The 15,536-nt window shown below is 36.5% G+C and overlaps 1 protein-coding gene across 2 annotated transcripts; it reads left to right on the top strand.

Annotated features, from left to right (window-relative positions):
- Positions 1 to 83: 83 nt before the first annotated feature.
- LOC120770397 (tetracycline resistance protein, class A-like) lies at positions 84 to 14,122 on the top strand. Of its 2 annotated transcripts, XM_040097829.1 has the most exons (11): positions 558 to 641; positions 7,252 to 7,541; positions 7,623 to 7,735; positions 10,673 to 10,823; positions 10,886 to 11,069; positions 11,145 to 11,331; positions 11,399 to 11,534; positions 12,935 to 13,071; positions 13,142 to 13,331; positions 13,402 to 13,558; positions 13,624 to 14,122. In XM_040097829.1, the coding sequence occupies exons 2-11, from the start codon at positions 7,367 to 7,369 to the stop codon at positions 13,694 to 13,696; spliced, it is 1,503 nt and encodes a 500-aa protein (XP_039953763.1). In that variant the 5' UTR covers positions 558 to 641; positions 7,252 to 7,366; the 3' UTR covers positions 13,697 to 14,122. The 2 variants fall into 2 exon arrangements, with proteins under 2 accessions (XP_039953762.1, XP_039953763.1); XM_040097828.1 differs by lacking the exons at positions 7,252 to 7,541; positions 7,623 to 7,735 and adding an exon at positions 84 to 442 and having other exon boundaries at positions 529 to 641.
- The last annotated feature ends 1,414 nt before the right edge of the window (positions 14,123 to 15,536 follow it).

The following is a 15,536-nucleotide window of genomic DNA, read 5'->3' as shown; positions in this document are numbered from 1 at the left end:
GCTCTATTTAAACAGCACAGATGTGTAAAGTCCGTATACAATAACTAAAACAAGTTTAAAGCGATATAGTATAAGCTCGGATGCGCAGTTGTACGGAGTAAATTTGTGCGGCTGGTTTTTGCTGATTTAAAACGAAATCTTAACTTAAACAAACAACACACAATGGCAGCGCGTCGGCCAACCTCGTTGAATCTGAATGCGCGACACTCGTTGACTTCTCTCGAGCAGTTCGTCTCCGAAGTTGGTACTGCAATGCCGTTAACACCCACTACAACACCGGAAATTACGCCGCTACCGTTATTTCCAATAATCGAAACCAAAACAGCAGAAGCTGTAGCGAGTACCAACAATAATGTGGCTTCAAATAATTCTGTGGAAAAAAATAAAAGTACCGTGATTGAGCCGGCAGTCTTTCTGGTTTACGCCGCCACAGCGATGGCCGGTAAGACAATTGTTTTGCGCATTATACCAAAGTGCCAGTGTGAAAAGGACTTACTTATTGGAATAATTTTCTATTTTGCGAAAAAGGTGCCGTTTTGCAGAATCAACAACTCTATCAGACCTGTCACGCTGTCTATAATTATGATAAAGTACTCTGTGAGCCAATGTTGGGGGTTATTGCCAAAAATGAGACTTCCAAAGTGAGTACACACATTACGCAAATTATTTTAATTATGCATACACATGTAGGTAATTAAATGGAAGTAGTGGCAATTAAAGTAATTATTTACTATAAAAAAAAAACGATTTATATCCAGTGATAACAAGTGCAGAGAGTGAATGGAGAAGTGACCAGTGACATAGGTCGCTTATTCTAAATATTAATGGAAATCAAAATTAAGTGAAATTAAGAGTTGTGTCAAATTGAATAGGATAAAACTGTGGAATAATCGAACTTTATTGAAGAAATTCTCTTTATATGTATATGTAGTTATGAAACAAAATCCATCTCAAAACGATAGCTAATTTGCTAACTCAATAAAATTGTGTGCAATAAATTCGAATACATGTTATTTCGAAAAAGTTCGAAACTATCCGAACGTACATTATACAAATTTTGTGTGCCTTTCACAGGCTAGTGGATCTATGCTAGTGATTCGCCAATTGTAAAAGGAAAAAAAAAACTATTACATGGATGTCACCTCTTCATACGACGACAATTTCTTCCCAGCCAGCATTCTTTTGAGACCTAAGAACAGGAAATAGTCGCTGACGACCAGATCTGGAGAATACGTTGGATGCGGTAGCAATCCGAAGACAAATTCATGGATTTTTGCCATCGCTTTCACTGACTTGTAACACGATGCGTTGCCTTGGTGAAGCATCTTTCTTTTAAATGATACCGTTTCAAGGTAGTCAATAAAAATTATTCCATGCACATTCTAAAATAGAGAATAACCCTGCCAGCCGACAGTGGCGTTTTTCACGCTTTGGAGCGGGTTCATCGTGTGCAGTCTTCGAACGACTGTGATTGGACTTCGGATTGAAATAATGGAGTCATGTTTCATCCATTGTCACATACCGACTCAGGTTTATTGCGCTTGAACATCTCCAAACACTGCTCCGAATCATAAACTCGCCGATATTATGGGCAAATACTATTATGAGACCGCACGGCATCTGCTTTGCACAGAACATTCTCATACCCAAATATTCGTGAATGATATGTTGTACACGATCAGTTAATATTTTTAGAGTGTCTGCTATCTCGAATAACGGTCATTCAAAATTATTTTTATGGACTTTTTTAATATGTTCGTCGATAACAAACTCTTTTGACCGTCTACTGTGTTCTCCGCCTTCAGTGCTCATTTCTCCACGTCTAAACTTAGCATGCCAATTCATGATAGTTGATTTTTCAGTGTCTGTGTGGCAGTGTCCGGAAACTCGTCATCAAGCCAAATTTTTGCATTAACTGAATTTTCTCCAGTCCAGGGTTAAACGCTACAAGCAGCGTCGGATGGATGCATGGGTTCATAACGCCAATCATAAACGCAAAAAAAACACATATGGAAAACCTAAGCATCAGCAAATCAACGGCAAAGCCGAATATCCACGACGTCAGGGTTATATTCTGTTTTTGGTGGGATCAGAAAGGCGTGCTATATTATGAGTTTATAGAACGGAATGAAGCCATTTCGCCATTAATGCCTACTGAAAAGAACTCGTCAAATTAAAGCAAGCGATTGCTGAAAAATACCCGAAATATGCCACTAGAAACAAGGAAGCAAATGTTCTATATTGTAACAAAAATTGATTGATAATGCAAAAACTATAATGCAAAAATTGATTGATTTTAAGCCACTAAGTCGGCGCAGTTCTTTTGTGGATGAGTCCACAAAGAGTTACCATGTTTTTCTGGAATAATCGTTAAAATTTTGAAACCACACAAATATAATTTGTAACTCAATATTACTATAATGCCTGGTTGCTGAAATTCCTTCGACTTTTTCCAACTATACTTTTGCTCCCTACAATTACTGTTAGATAGACAAATAGACAAATACAAATAGACCGGCTAGCTCTATTCGGGTTACCAGATTTAGCAATAGTGCATATAACCAAGATACTTTAACTTTTGTAATAATCCAATAATGCTCTTCATCCGGTTAGATTTCTTTTTTATTGTACTTCTACATATATGATATAAACGAATCTATATCTATGGCTGAGCAAAGAATTTTAAAATAAAATAATCATCAACATATTTACATATTTCTTCTGTATATGGTGCTTATTAACTCCGTTATGTTTGCTCACTAATAAACAGTAATGAGGTGACAGCTTATGGTGGAAATAATTATCTAATTTTCCATAGTGTAAGCTTAGATAACGTGCAAAAATATAATAAACAAGTAAGCAAGGGCTAGGTTCGGGTGAAACCAAACATTTTCTACACTTGCACCTTTTTGGAATCAAAGCCAGGGAAATAACTTAAGGTGTAACAAGAAAAAATGTTAACTTCGGCTACACCGAAGCTAATATACCCTTCACAGGTGCATTTCTTTTAGTAACTATGTGTCCAGTTTGTATGGAAGCTATATGCTATAGTAATCCGATCTGAACAATTTTTTCGGAGATTATGTTATTACCTTAAGCAGTAATCCATGTCAAATTTCGTGAAGATACCACGTCAAACGCGAAAGTTTTCCATACAAGCCCTTGATTCCGATCGTTCGGTTTGTATGGCAGCTATATGCTATAGTTAACCGATCTGAACAATTTCTTCCCATATTACATTATTTAAAAAGAGAGGATCGGAATGCAAACCATTTTATATATATATATACTATATATAACTCATACACTAACCGACATATTCGACATAAGGTTTGTTATAAAAACGAAAATTGGCAGTTGTGGTTTGACCCGATTTTATCTATTTTTGCCAAAACCACACACTATTAACATGCCACATGCTAAAAAAATTTTCCGTGGATTTCATTAAGGCACATCACATACAATTACCAATGGCGGTTAGGCCAAAGTTTCACCCAATTTTATCCATTTTAGGCACAAAGATAATCTGTTATGATTCAAACACGCTCTGTCATTTTCATTGAGATAACTCAAATATTTACCGAGATATGCGGTATGAAGTCACCTGGTATCAGGGAAGTATTAATTCCATTCAACTCATTTAATGACACATAGAGATACTATAATCAGGAAATTATTTTCACTGAATTTCAATTGTATCAATGTCCCATACATTGACCGAAATTTCCGGTCAAAAGTCAATTATTGATATTGGGGTCCACATATTCGGTACCTAGGGACTTGAACGGGTTTTGTCGGATTTGGAGAATTTTTGGCCATAAGGTTGTATACTCTCAAGGCATTATTAGTACAAAGTTTGATCCGGTAGTATTAAATACTTCTTAATTTGTTTACCGGAAAGTGAAAGAATCAAACGGAATTTAAAAGTGTGTTATATGGGAATATCAGTCAATAGTGCCATGTACCGAATTTGGTTGAAATCGTTGGAGCAGGTCTCGAGATATCTGATTTCACCTAAGAGTGGGCGGTGCCGCCGCCATCGTCCGATTTGGACCGCCGAATCCTTTAAAGCTCTATCATATCATCTCAGTCATAAAATTTAATGTCTCTGTGACATTTGATTGTGGATTATCGCACTTTTTGTAATTTTCAACAGTACCGTTATATGGGGAGTGAGCGGGGTTATAATTCGAAGTTATTCATTTCCACACAATCGGTAGGGGTTCTAATAAGATTTACCTTGAGCGAATCTGGTTATTTTGGCTTAAACGATTTGAGAGATATGTGCGTTAAACCTATTAGAGTGGGAGCCACGCCACACTCTGCACCAAATTAAAGTTCTCTTTCTTAGTTTTGTGGTTTGTTATTTTTTTTTGTTTAATGGCTCACCTTCGAACTCGTTCTTTTCCTTTTGCCAAGGAACATGTGTACCAAGTTTCCTTGCAATGTCTTAAGTTTTGCTCAAGTTAAAGCTTGCACGGACGGACAGATAGACAGTCACTCGGATTTCAGCTCGTCTCATCATCCTGAATATTTATATATGTATACATGAACTCCTATATGCTATATTTGTTCGATATCGGCGATTCTTGGTGTGAAAAAAGGGTGTAAAAAATTGCATGTCGATAACCCAAACCCTGAAGAATTAGTTCGCGTATATATAGACGGACAAACGGAGATGACTAAATTGACTAAGCTCGTCACGCCGGTAATTACTCTTATATAAAAAAAAATATATTTTTGGGCCTCCGATTTTTCCTTCTAGGTGTTTCAAACTCTTTTGCAAACTTAACACACCTTGTTCAGTGTATTAAAAAGCTTAATTTAACAGTGCTTATCAATAAACAGCGGCGTCTAGCATTCTTGCTTGTCATTCACCCGATTCATTCAAATATGCATAGTACGTATCGTATGTATATCCCCTGTGATTAGATAACGCTATATTTATATCTATTTAAAACTTGCTAAGTCATTATTATTGCTCAATACAGGTTACCCGACGTCACACAAACGTTTTCACCTCAAGAAACCTTTTTGGGTACTTTTAACCTTTTGGGTTTTTTGTAGAGGTATGCATACAATTTCTTAAGGGGATAGCTGTCAAAATAAACATGTGTTATTGACATTTCTCATACCAACAATTCTGAAAAGGCTATCAATACAAAAAAAAGCTCGTTTGAATTGGTTCCGAGCGGAAGTGCTAAAAATAAGAGAAGGCATAAAACTGTCACTTTATTGGACGATATTTTGGGGATCGAAGCATGGCACAATTTATTTTATTTACACGGTCCACGAAGCCAGATAAATGAATTTGCCTGTGAACCACCAGTGGTCCACTCCGGGTAGAACGTGTTAATAAGCCACTATAGTAAACAGTAATTGTAGGCAGCATGACTATAGAAACGTGTTGCACATTTATTGAATCATGTTTTTATATTACAAATAGGCTGAAATTTAATTAAAATTAAAAATTAGTTTCATTGCTGGCTGTAACCTCCAAAAAAATACCACACAAACCCCCCAGACAAATATTATGTAGTATATTACATTGTTTGACTCATAGCGCCACTTATCTTCATATGCATTTGGGGAATTTTTTTATTTATTTAGATATATTTATCTCTCTATTGCCAATTGCAAAAAAAATGCGCGCCAATACACACAGCTGAGCGATTACCACTTTCTGTTTGTTGTTTACAAATTTAAAGACTCAATTGGTATTCACACGCACCAACGAGAAGCTATTTTTATACTCTCGCAACAATGTTGCTAACGAGAGTATTATAGTTTTGTTCACATAACGGTTGTTTGAAAGTCCTAAAACTAAAAGAGTCAGATATAGGGTTATATATACCAAAGTGATCAGGGCGACGAGTAGAGTCGAAATCCGGATGTGTCGTCTGTCCGTCCGTCTCCATCCGTCCGTGCAAGCTGTAACTTGAGTAAAAATTGAGATATCATGATGAAACTTGGTACACGTATTCCTTGGCTCCATAAGAAGGTTAGAAGTTCGAAGATGGGCAAAATCGGCCCACTGCCACGCCCACAAAAATGGCGGAAACCGAAAACCTATAAAGTGTCATAACTAAGCCATAAATAAAGATATTAAAGTGAAATTTGGCACAAGGGATCGCATTGGATTAAGGGGCATATTTGGACGTAATTTTTTTGGAAAAGTGGGCGTGGCCCCGCCCCCTACTAAGTTTTTTGTACGTATTTCGGAAACTACTAGAGCTATGCCAACCAAACTCTACAGAGTCGTTTTCTTCAGGCATTTCCATATACAGATCAAAAATGGAAGAAATCGGATATTAACCACGCCCACCTCCCATACAAAGGTTATGTTGAAAATCACTAAAAGTGCGTTAACGGACTAACACAAAACGTCAGAAACACTTAATTTTACGGAAGAAATTGCAGAAGGAAGCTGCACCCAGGCTTTGTTGAAAAATTGAAAATAGGCGTGGCCTCGCCCACTTATGGACCAAAAACCATATCTCAGGAACTACTAGACCGATTTCAATGAAATTCAATATATATAATATTTTCTTAACACCCTGATGACATTTACGAAATATAGGTGAAATCGGTTCACAACCACGCCTTCTTCCAATATAACGCTATTTTGAATTCCATCTGATGCCTTCTCTGTATAATACGAGTATATACATTAGGAACCAATGATGATAGCGGAATAAAACTTAAAAAAAATACGGTATTTGAAAAATATGTAAATGACGTATAATGAAATCTCGATTATCACTTTATCATGCGAGAGTATAAAATGTTCGGTGACACCCGAACTTAGCCCTTCCTTACTTGTTCTTTTTGCTTTGTTGAGAGAGCGCCGCCAAGAGACCATGGCTAAAGCTATCAAAACTGCCAACAAATAGACTATTGAATAAAAATTCTTCTGAAATAAATAACGAAATCACTTGAGATTTCAAATATATTTTTTGAAAAAAATCGATCAATTGAAAATATCGTTTGAAAATATCGATCAATCTGTGAAATATATTATTGAAACTCGAGGAAAATGTTTTTTTGATAATGAGATACACTTTTGTCAAAAAATATATTATTAAAAATACCCAAGACATACAATAAAAATCTCAAAACTTATTTGCGCCCATAGCGGCAGCACCGTCAAATGTTATCAATAAAAGCTCATTTCGACCGCGCTCTCTCGAATCAAAGAGCGAGCGAAGTGCAAACCAAGCAATGAAATATCGAAATTATTTTGTTTAGTAGTAATTTACAACGCTTATGAGACACTTAATTAGTAAGTTGCTGTGATCGAACGTGTTAATAATTAATAAATAATAATTGAACTTGTAAATTAATATATAATAATTAAAGTACAAACATGCCGCAACGTCACGCAGAAGAAAGTGAAATTTTATTTTTACCAACAAATCAAGAGCAGGATGATATTTCTAATATTGCGGCAGCGCCCACGCTTACGCCCCCAAAGCCGCCAAAAAATCGTACGATAATCGAACCGGCAGTGTTTTTAATATACGTTGCCTCAGTGCTTGCAAGTAAGTTTGTTTCAAAAACTTTGAGCTAGAATTTTTTTTGGAAAATAAAAGTATTTAACAAGTGGTAAACTCCAAAAACAGGCGCTGTGTTGCAAAATCAGATGCTTTATCAAACGTGCACGGTGGTTTACGAGTATAATGCGACTGCGTGCAAGCCGATGTTGGGCATTGTGCCGGAAACGAACCAAACAGTTGTGAGTAAAGCGAGTAAAATTATACTGAATATTTTAAAATTATTTATTTTAAATTTTCAAAAAATATTAAAAAAAAAATACATTATTAAAAAAAAAAAGATTATATACTTATCAATAAATTTATATTATTTAAAAAAAAAATTAATATATTTTTCTAAAATTTCACACATTATTATTAAATATTACATTAAAAAATTGGCTCTATGGAGGAAAATTAATAACAAAAGTATTTAAAATTTAATAGCTGACATTCTTCCTTTTATAAAACTGACTCACATGAAAAATTGTGCACTATCATTTCGGCATTTTAATACATTGTTGCATTTGCGTACTATTTTAGTATAGAAAATTATCATTTGTGGATATCAGCAATAGTGACTAAACACAATACAGGCGATAACGATTGAGCTCTATTAAAAAATAATAAATTACTAACAATCCATTAACCCTAGACGTACTTTGTTAGTCAATTCGGCTATCTATAATCGTGTTTTGTAACCAGGGTAGAATAGCGAAGCCTGACCAAGGACAAATTAAAATACGTCTGAAACAATTTTACAATTTGGTGATTGGTTTGCATAGAGCATAATTCTTTTTTACACCTAACGCTCATCATTAAAAAAAAAAGAAAATAGGCTCTCTTGTTTGATTATAATTGACACAAATTTTCATAACAGGTCAATTGAAAAGGCCCCGGCCTGACACATAGCTGGCTCTACTAGAATTAAATTCATATGATTTTAGTTAGCCTTAACCTTCAAATGGCGCTTGTATAAATTTGATAGCTGTCGAATAATTAGTTTGTGAATTATATCATTTTGAGTGGAGCAACTTTTGATATTATGAAAAAAAATGAATAAAAAGGAGTTCCGCGTGTTAATAAACTATTGCTTTTTGAAGGGCAGAAATACAGCTGGGACAGAAGCTGAACGCAGTAGACGCCCAAAAGATTTTATCACTGACGAAAACATGAAAAAAGTCCCCGAAATAATTTTGGATGACAGTGAAGTTGTGTCAGATAACAGACACTCTAAATATATTAACTGAACAGGTACAACATATCATTCACGAATATTTTGGTATGATTAAGGCCTGAGCAAGATAGGTGCCACGCGAGCTCATTTTTGAAAAAAAAAAAACAACGAGGAATTGATGATGCGGAGCAGCGTTTGGAGATGTTCAAGAGTAATAAATCCGAGGTCTTGCATTCATCATTTCACCCCGAAGTCCAATCGACAGACATCCACATGGAATAATTTTTATTGACTACCTTGAAAAAGCAAGAATCATTAGCTACTATTAAATAGTGTTATAGGTCCGTTGGCCGAAAGACGGTCAGATTTGAAGAAAAAGAAAGGGATGTTTGCCAAGACAATGTACTGTGTCACAAGTCAGTGAAAACGCTGCCAAAAATCCATGAATTGAGCTTCGAACTGCTTCCGCATCTATCATATTCTCCAGATCTGATTCCTACAGATTATTTTATGATCATATGCTTAGCATGATGGGGGCATGCAACTTCTGTTATGATTATGAGTTTATGACCTTCATACAAAAACAATGAATATCAAAAAACAAGAGAATATTTTCGAAAGAGTCGGTACACACAAAGTCGGGAAAAAAGCACCACTACATATTCCTTTTGAAACATAATTTACAATAATTTTTAAGCTGTTAAACCTGCTGTGTTCTTGGCAGCTAATGTAATTAGAATAAATTTGAGTTTTGTACACTGAAAGGAGTAAAGCTCAGTAAAAACTTAAGTCACTTTCGTTCTTATAACGATCTTATTTAAAAAAAAAAATACACATGAACATCCGCAGTAACTTTTTGTAAGAGGAAAAAGAAGAAAAAATGTAAACTTCGGCAGTACCGAAGCAATAAGTAATACCCATTGCAGGAAAGTTTCTAAATACCGTGTACGAGTTGACGCAGGGGTATCTCAGCGTAGTAACAAATTGGGCAGTCGGAAGTGGTCTCGCCATTAACCCAATTAAAACCTCGATGGTTTTACTTACTAAAAGATATAAGATCCTGATGGTACCGCTGCCACAAATGGAAGCATCCGTCTGCAACCGTAGGATACAGTGATATATCTAGGGCTCATTCTGAATAGGAAGCTTTAATGCAAGACAAATGTCGAAAAGAGAGAAAAAAAGGCTTCAATTGCCTTATACTGCTGTAGAAGAGCCATTGGCAAAAGGTGGGATCTCTCACCAAAAGTGGTCCTCTGACTACGACACCCATTATATTCTATGGAGTCTTTATGTGGTGGAGAGCTTTAGAGACCACACTTGCAAAGAAAATCGGAAGCGTTCAACGGGCGGCGCTCATCGACACGTGTTGTATAATAAGGTTCATCCAACCGAGGCACTTAATGCCTTCCACATAGTGCCCGTAGACATCGTCGGAAAGTGTATGGCTGCGAAAGTTGCTAGCAGACTCAGCAAATATGGGTTCTTATAAGAACATGTATCTAAACACACGGACAGCCTCACACACTTTGACTTCATACCGGATCACTTGGATCCGAACTCTATCAGCTACTTCTCTGCCCATATACCGACGAGCAGTATGTGGGTGGGAAGAAGCCGTTAGAGAAGAGGGACAATGAGCTTCTTTACAGATAGATCAAAGCTTGGTGGGAAGGTTGGTGGGGGGTTCACTGTCAGGAGCTCTCTATCAACTCCAGGTTCAGACTTTCTGACTATTGCAGTGTCTTCCACGCCGAGGTTGCAGCCATTAAGATAGCAGTAGATTTACTGCTCCGGAGTGCAGCCTCCTTTAGAGAAGTAACCATTCACTCAGATAGCAGAGCGGCGATGCTAGACTTGAAATCCTACTTAGGGTTAATTTATATTTTATTTCAATTTAATAATAACTTTTACTTGTTTTCTTAAACACATTATTTTATATACATACTACTCGTATTTAAAGGAAATCGAAACCAAAGTGCAACCCTATGTGGCCAACATTATAATGACGAGTTCGGTGATAAGCAGTGTTTTGCCGGCTTTCCTCAGTTTATTTATTGGACCTTGGTCGGATAAGTTTGGACGCAGACCGGTGCTTGTAGCAACTTTCTCAGGTAAGCAATTTCTTTTAATAATTAAAAAACAATTAATGGAACGAAACGTTTTCGTCAAATAGCGGCCTTCATCGGACACTCTATAACAACCATTCTCGCAGCAATATCTCTGGCAACACCTTTGAATCCATGGGTTTATATTTTATCGAATGTACCGTTAGCTTTAACCGGTGGCACCTGCGCGTTAATAACAATGGTATTTTGTCTAGTCTCCGACGTGTCGGACGAGGGCGGCAAGGCGAGACGGTAAGTGTTGAGTAAAATTAAATATATTAAAGTCGTTGCCTAAATATTTTTTTTAACATACCCTCCCATATGTAGTATGTTTTTTGTGGATGGCGCTTTGGGTATTGGTACTCTTATTGGCAATGTGATCAGCAGTTATATATTGGCTGGAACCGGCACCATAGGAGTATTCATCATTGCTGCCAGTATGGATTTGCTAGCTTTGCTGTATTTGCTCTTCTTCGTGGACGAAAGTTTGAAGATACAACACGAACGAAAAGAGGTAAATTTTTTTATTGTCTGAGAAACCGTTTGAAAATGTTATTGAAATTCATTTTATCTCTCAATAGTCAAACTTGCGAGAGTTCTTCAAGTTCGGCTTGATTAAGGACTTAGTAAGGAGCTGTCTAAAACGCAGGCCACACTACGATCGCGCCATTATTTGGTGTATAATGTTCACCTTGGTCACTACAACATTTGTAATGCGTAAGTATTGATTATTTTGAAGACTTTTCTAGTGATTTAGGCGGGTTTTGGGGTAAAACTGCATTAAGGAACTATAACGAACTCGAACGAAATTGCGTTGTAAAAGGGAATGCAGTTTTGAGCGTAATATATAGAGCACAGCCTTAGTAACGGATTGTGATATTTTTAAGTTGTTCTGCGTTATTCAAAACGAAGTAGTTCGAATGTTGCCACCTGTGCCAAAATATTATTTTATGTCGAAAAACTCGACAGTAAAACGAAACAGTATAATTTCGAAAGATTTTGGAAAAGCGTATAAACAGCTAAAACTAATTTTTGTGCAGGGTTGCCACCTGTGCGAAAATATGGATGTCGAAAAACTAGACAGGAAAACGAAACATTAAAATTTCGAAAAATGTTGGAAAAGCGTATGTAGAGTTAAAACTTAATTTTTGTACAGGGTTGCCATCTGTGCGAAAATATGTGCACACGTATGTCGAAAAACTAGACAGGAAAACGAAGCATTAAAATTTCGAAAAATGTTGGAAAATCGTATGTGCAGTTATAACTAATTTTTGTACAGGGTTGCCACCTGTGCGAAAATATGTATGTATGTCGAAAAACTAGACAGGAAAACGAAACATTATAATTTCGAAAAATGTTGGAAAAGCGTAAGTACAGTTATAACTAATTTTTGAACAGAGTTACCACCCATTTGAAAATGTTTAAATAGTAAAATAGATAAATTGAACAACTTACTAGATACAATATGGTGGCTATAAACTGTAGGTTCTTACGCAGACTTTAGTGGGAAAAATTTTTAGGTGATGTTGCCACATGTTTTGGAAATTGACATTCTTAATGAAATACTGAATTATTGTTTTCAAAACATATAGTTTTAAATAATATTTGTTTTATAGCTATTTTTTGAAGAGTTGCCACCTTTTCATAATTTTTTTTCAAGCGAGTAGCTAAAATAAAATTAATAGTGCAATATTGGTTACAAATATAAGGCATTTGTAAAAGAAGGCATAGTGTTAGCTGATTTTTGTATAGAGTTGCCACCTATTTGAAACTTTACAATCAGTAAAGCGCATAAGATTAACGAACTATTACAGTATAGTGGTTATCAAAATGTAAAGGCTAAGGAAGACTTTGCTTGAACATAGTTTTTGGGCAGGGTTGCCACCTGTTTGGAAGTTTGACATTTTATTTTTAAATAAAATACTAAACTATAGACAGCAAATAGTTTTATGAACGATTTATTTGAAGGATATTTTTTCCAAGAGTTGCCACTGGTTCAATTTTTTTTAATAAAATCAACTTTGGAATATTATTATCAAACATTTGTGAAAGACTTGATACTATACTAAGTATGTACATCGAAATTTTTGAAATAACCAATAAATTTTTCTTTACAGAGGGTGAGTCCAATGTTTTTTATCTCTTCCTACGCAACAAATTCAATCTCACGCTGCAGCAATTCACGACCTTTAATGCCGTCACGATCTGCATTAAAATGGTTGGTTGTGCTCTCATTTTGATATTGTTGCGAGTGGTGAGTTCAAAAGAGTTAATATCAAATATTCTAACAAAAAATAACAAAAATATTTCAACATTATTTACAGCTATTCAAGGCACCTCTTACAGTTGTCGCCATGCTTGGCTTGTTGGGTTGTCTCACCGACAGTTTAATACGCTCATTGGCGCAGGTATTTTGGGAGATGTACTTGGCCGCGACTTGTGGCTTCATGGGTGGCATTAACAGTCCGATGTTGCAAGCGGTACTCGCAGGCTTAGTTGAAGCCACCGAAATCGGTGAGTTGGCAGATGAATTTTGGGTTTTAATACAAATAAAATTGCAACACTGTTTTTGTTTGTATTACAGGTAAAATCTATGCTGTGATCTCTTCATTGCAAACACTTTCGCCGCTGGCTTCGGCACCGGTTTACACCGGCATTTACAGAGCGACACTGGAATCATATCCTGGTGCGTTTTACCTGCTGAGTGCCGCAATTTATTGCATCTGCTTTGTGCTTATTACGTAAGTGTATTTTGAACAAAAATTACTTCAAATTAATAAATTTATTTATAATGTTACTTTTTCAGCGTCTTGTTTATTATGCAAAGAATCGGTGCCAAAGCTGCCAGGCAACAGTCAACGGCTGAGGGAAATGTTTAGCAGAATTCTGCTATTTGTATAAACAACTTGATACCAAAGCAAAATTTTTATATAAAAAAGTATAAATATTTTGACAGAAACCAGTATTTACATATTTATGTACTTGCATGTATGTATGTATATGCGTGTGTCTGAGTAATGATTAAATAGGGTTAAGATTTGTTTTAAGTTCGCTAAACATAAGTGCATCTATTTAGCTGAATATAATATCTGTATATATATGTATGTATGTAAATATGTATGTTTAGAGTAAAAAATTAATTAAGAGAAAATATTTGTAGATATGAATATTAATATGCATGTGGGTCTATATTGAACAAAACTAAAAATTATTTATAAAAAAAGTAAGTTGTCCATACTCGTATTATTTAAAATTCTAAATAAAACGAGGTAAGGCGGTGAGTTCAATCACAACTACGCATAAAGAATAAAAACACATATTAATCATCGAAAATATCTATTTTATTTTTCAAAACAAGATCCATCAACCTTTACATGCGCTTAAACCATTTGTCGAAGCACTGTTGTCACTGAGATTGAGGTATGTCCAAAATATAATAGGTTGTCAAAAAAGTCTTGCGGTATTTTCGCTAGTTGGCGCTGAAAGCGCGTAGTTCTAGTTTTATTCGTCGCATCGGGTCATGCTATACCTTTTTGGAAAGCTCATTTCACGCGCTAACACGTGTTTGACTGATTGTCGTTTCTTTTAAGTCGTTCGTGAGTTATAGCGTCGCAAGCATGGAGCAAAATAAAGAGAAAATACGGCATATTTTACAGCACTACTACGATAAAGGCAAAAATGCATCTCAAGCCGTCAATAAAATTTGTGCAGTTTATGGACGCGATACAGTTTACATTTCCACCGCATAACGACGGATTCAACGTTTTCATTCTGGTGTAAAGGTGGTGGAAGATGTGCCACCCTCCGGAAGGCCTGTCGTCGAAAATTGCGATAAAATCGCTGAATTGGTCGAAAGAGACCGGCATAGTAGCAGCCGTAGCATCAAGCAAGAAGCTTGGAGTCACTAAGAAGCTCGATGTATAAAAAACATCGTTGACCGTATCGACGCATGCGAATCGTTTCTGAATCGCAACAAAATCGACCCGTTTTTGAAGCGTATGGTGACTGGCTATGAAAAATGGGTCACTTACGATAACGTAAGGCGCAAACGGTCGTGGTCGAAAAGCGGTGAAGCGGCCCAGACAGTAGCCAAGGCTGGATTGATGGCCAGGAAGGTTCTTCTGTGTGTTTGGTGGGATTGGCAGGGAATAATCCACTATGAGCTGCTCACCTATGGCCAATCGCTCAATTCGGACCTGTACTGCCAACAACTGGACCGCTTGAAGGCAGCACTCATGCAGAAGAGGCCATCTTTGATCACCAGAGGCCGAATTGTCTTCTATCAGGACAACGTCAGGCCACACATATCTTTAGTGACGCGCCAGAAGCTCCGGAAGCTCGGATGGGAAGTTCTTTCGCATTACCACCTGTTTCTGTCCATGGCGAACGCGCTTGGTAGTCTCAAGTTGGCCACAAGAGAGTCCTGTGAAAATTGCCTCTCCGAGTTTTTTGCCAATAGGGAAGCGAGCTTCTATGAGAGGGGCATTATGAAGTTGGCATCTCGTTGGGAACGCGTCATCGAACAAAACGTCGCATATTTGACTTGAATCGCATTATTGTAACTAATTTTATGAACAATTGAAAATTCAATAAAAATACCGCAAGACTTTTTTGACAACCTAATATGTTCTGAACACATCAACCGCTTCTCCAGGTGTCGATAAAATAAAAAGAAAACTTTTCGGTGGAATACTCATCAAATCGATATTTTGAGTGCTC

This window comes from Bactrocera tryoni, chromosome 3 (genome assembly GCF_016617805.1).
Source record: "Bactrocera tryoni isolate S06 chromosome 3, CSIRO_BtryS06_freeze2, whole genome shotgun sequence".
Classification (NCBI taxonomy): Eukaryota; Metazoa; Arthropoda; class Insecta; order Diptera; family Tephritidae; genus Bactrocera; species Bactrocera tryoni.
This window is presented reverse-complemented; position numbering and strand designations above follow the sequence as displayed.

Coding starts and splice junctions, on each gene's coding strand:
- LOC120770397 (XM_040097828.1), top strand. CDS start 163: ATGGCAGCGCGTCGGCCAACCTCGTTGAATCTGAATGCGCGACACTCG. Junction 443..528: donor CGCCGCCACAGCGATGGCCG/GTAAGACAATTG, acceptor TTTGCGAAAAAG/GTGCCGTTTTGCAGAATCAA. Junction 13,332..13,401: donor AGTTGAAGCCACCGAAATCG/GTGAGTTGGCAG, acceptor TTTGTATTACAG/GTAAAATCTATGCTGTGATC.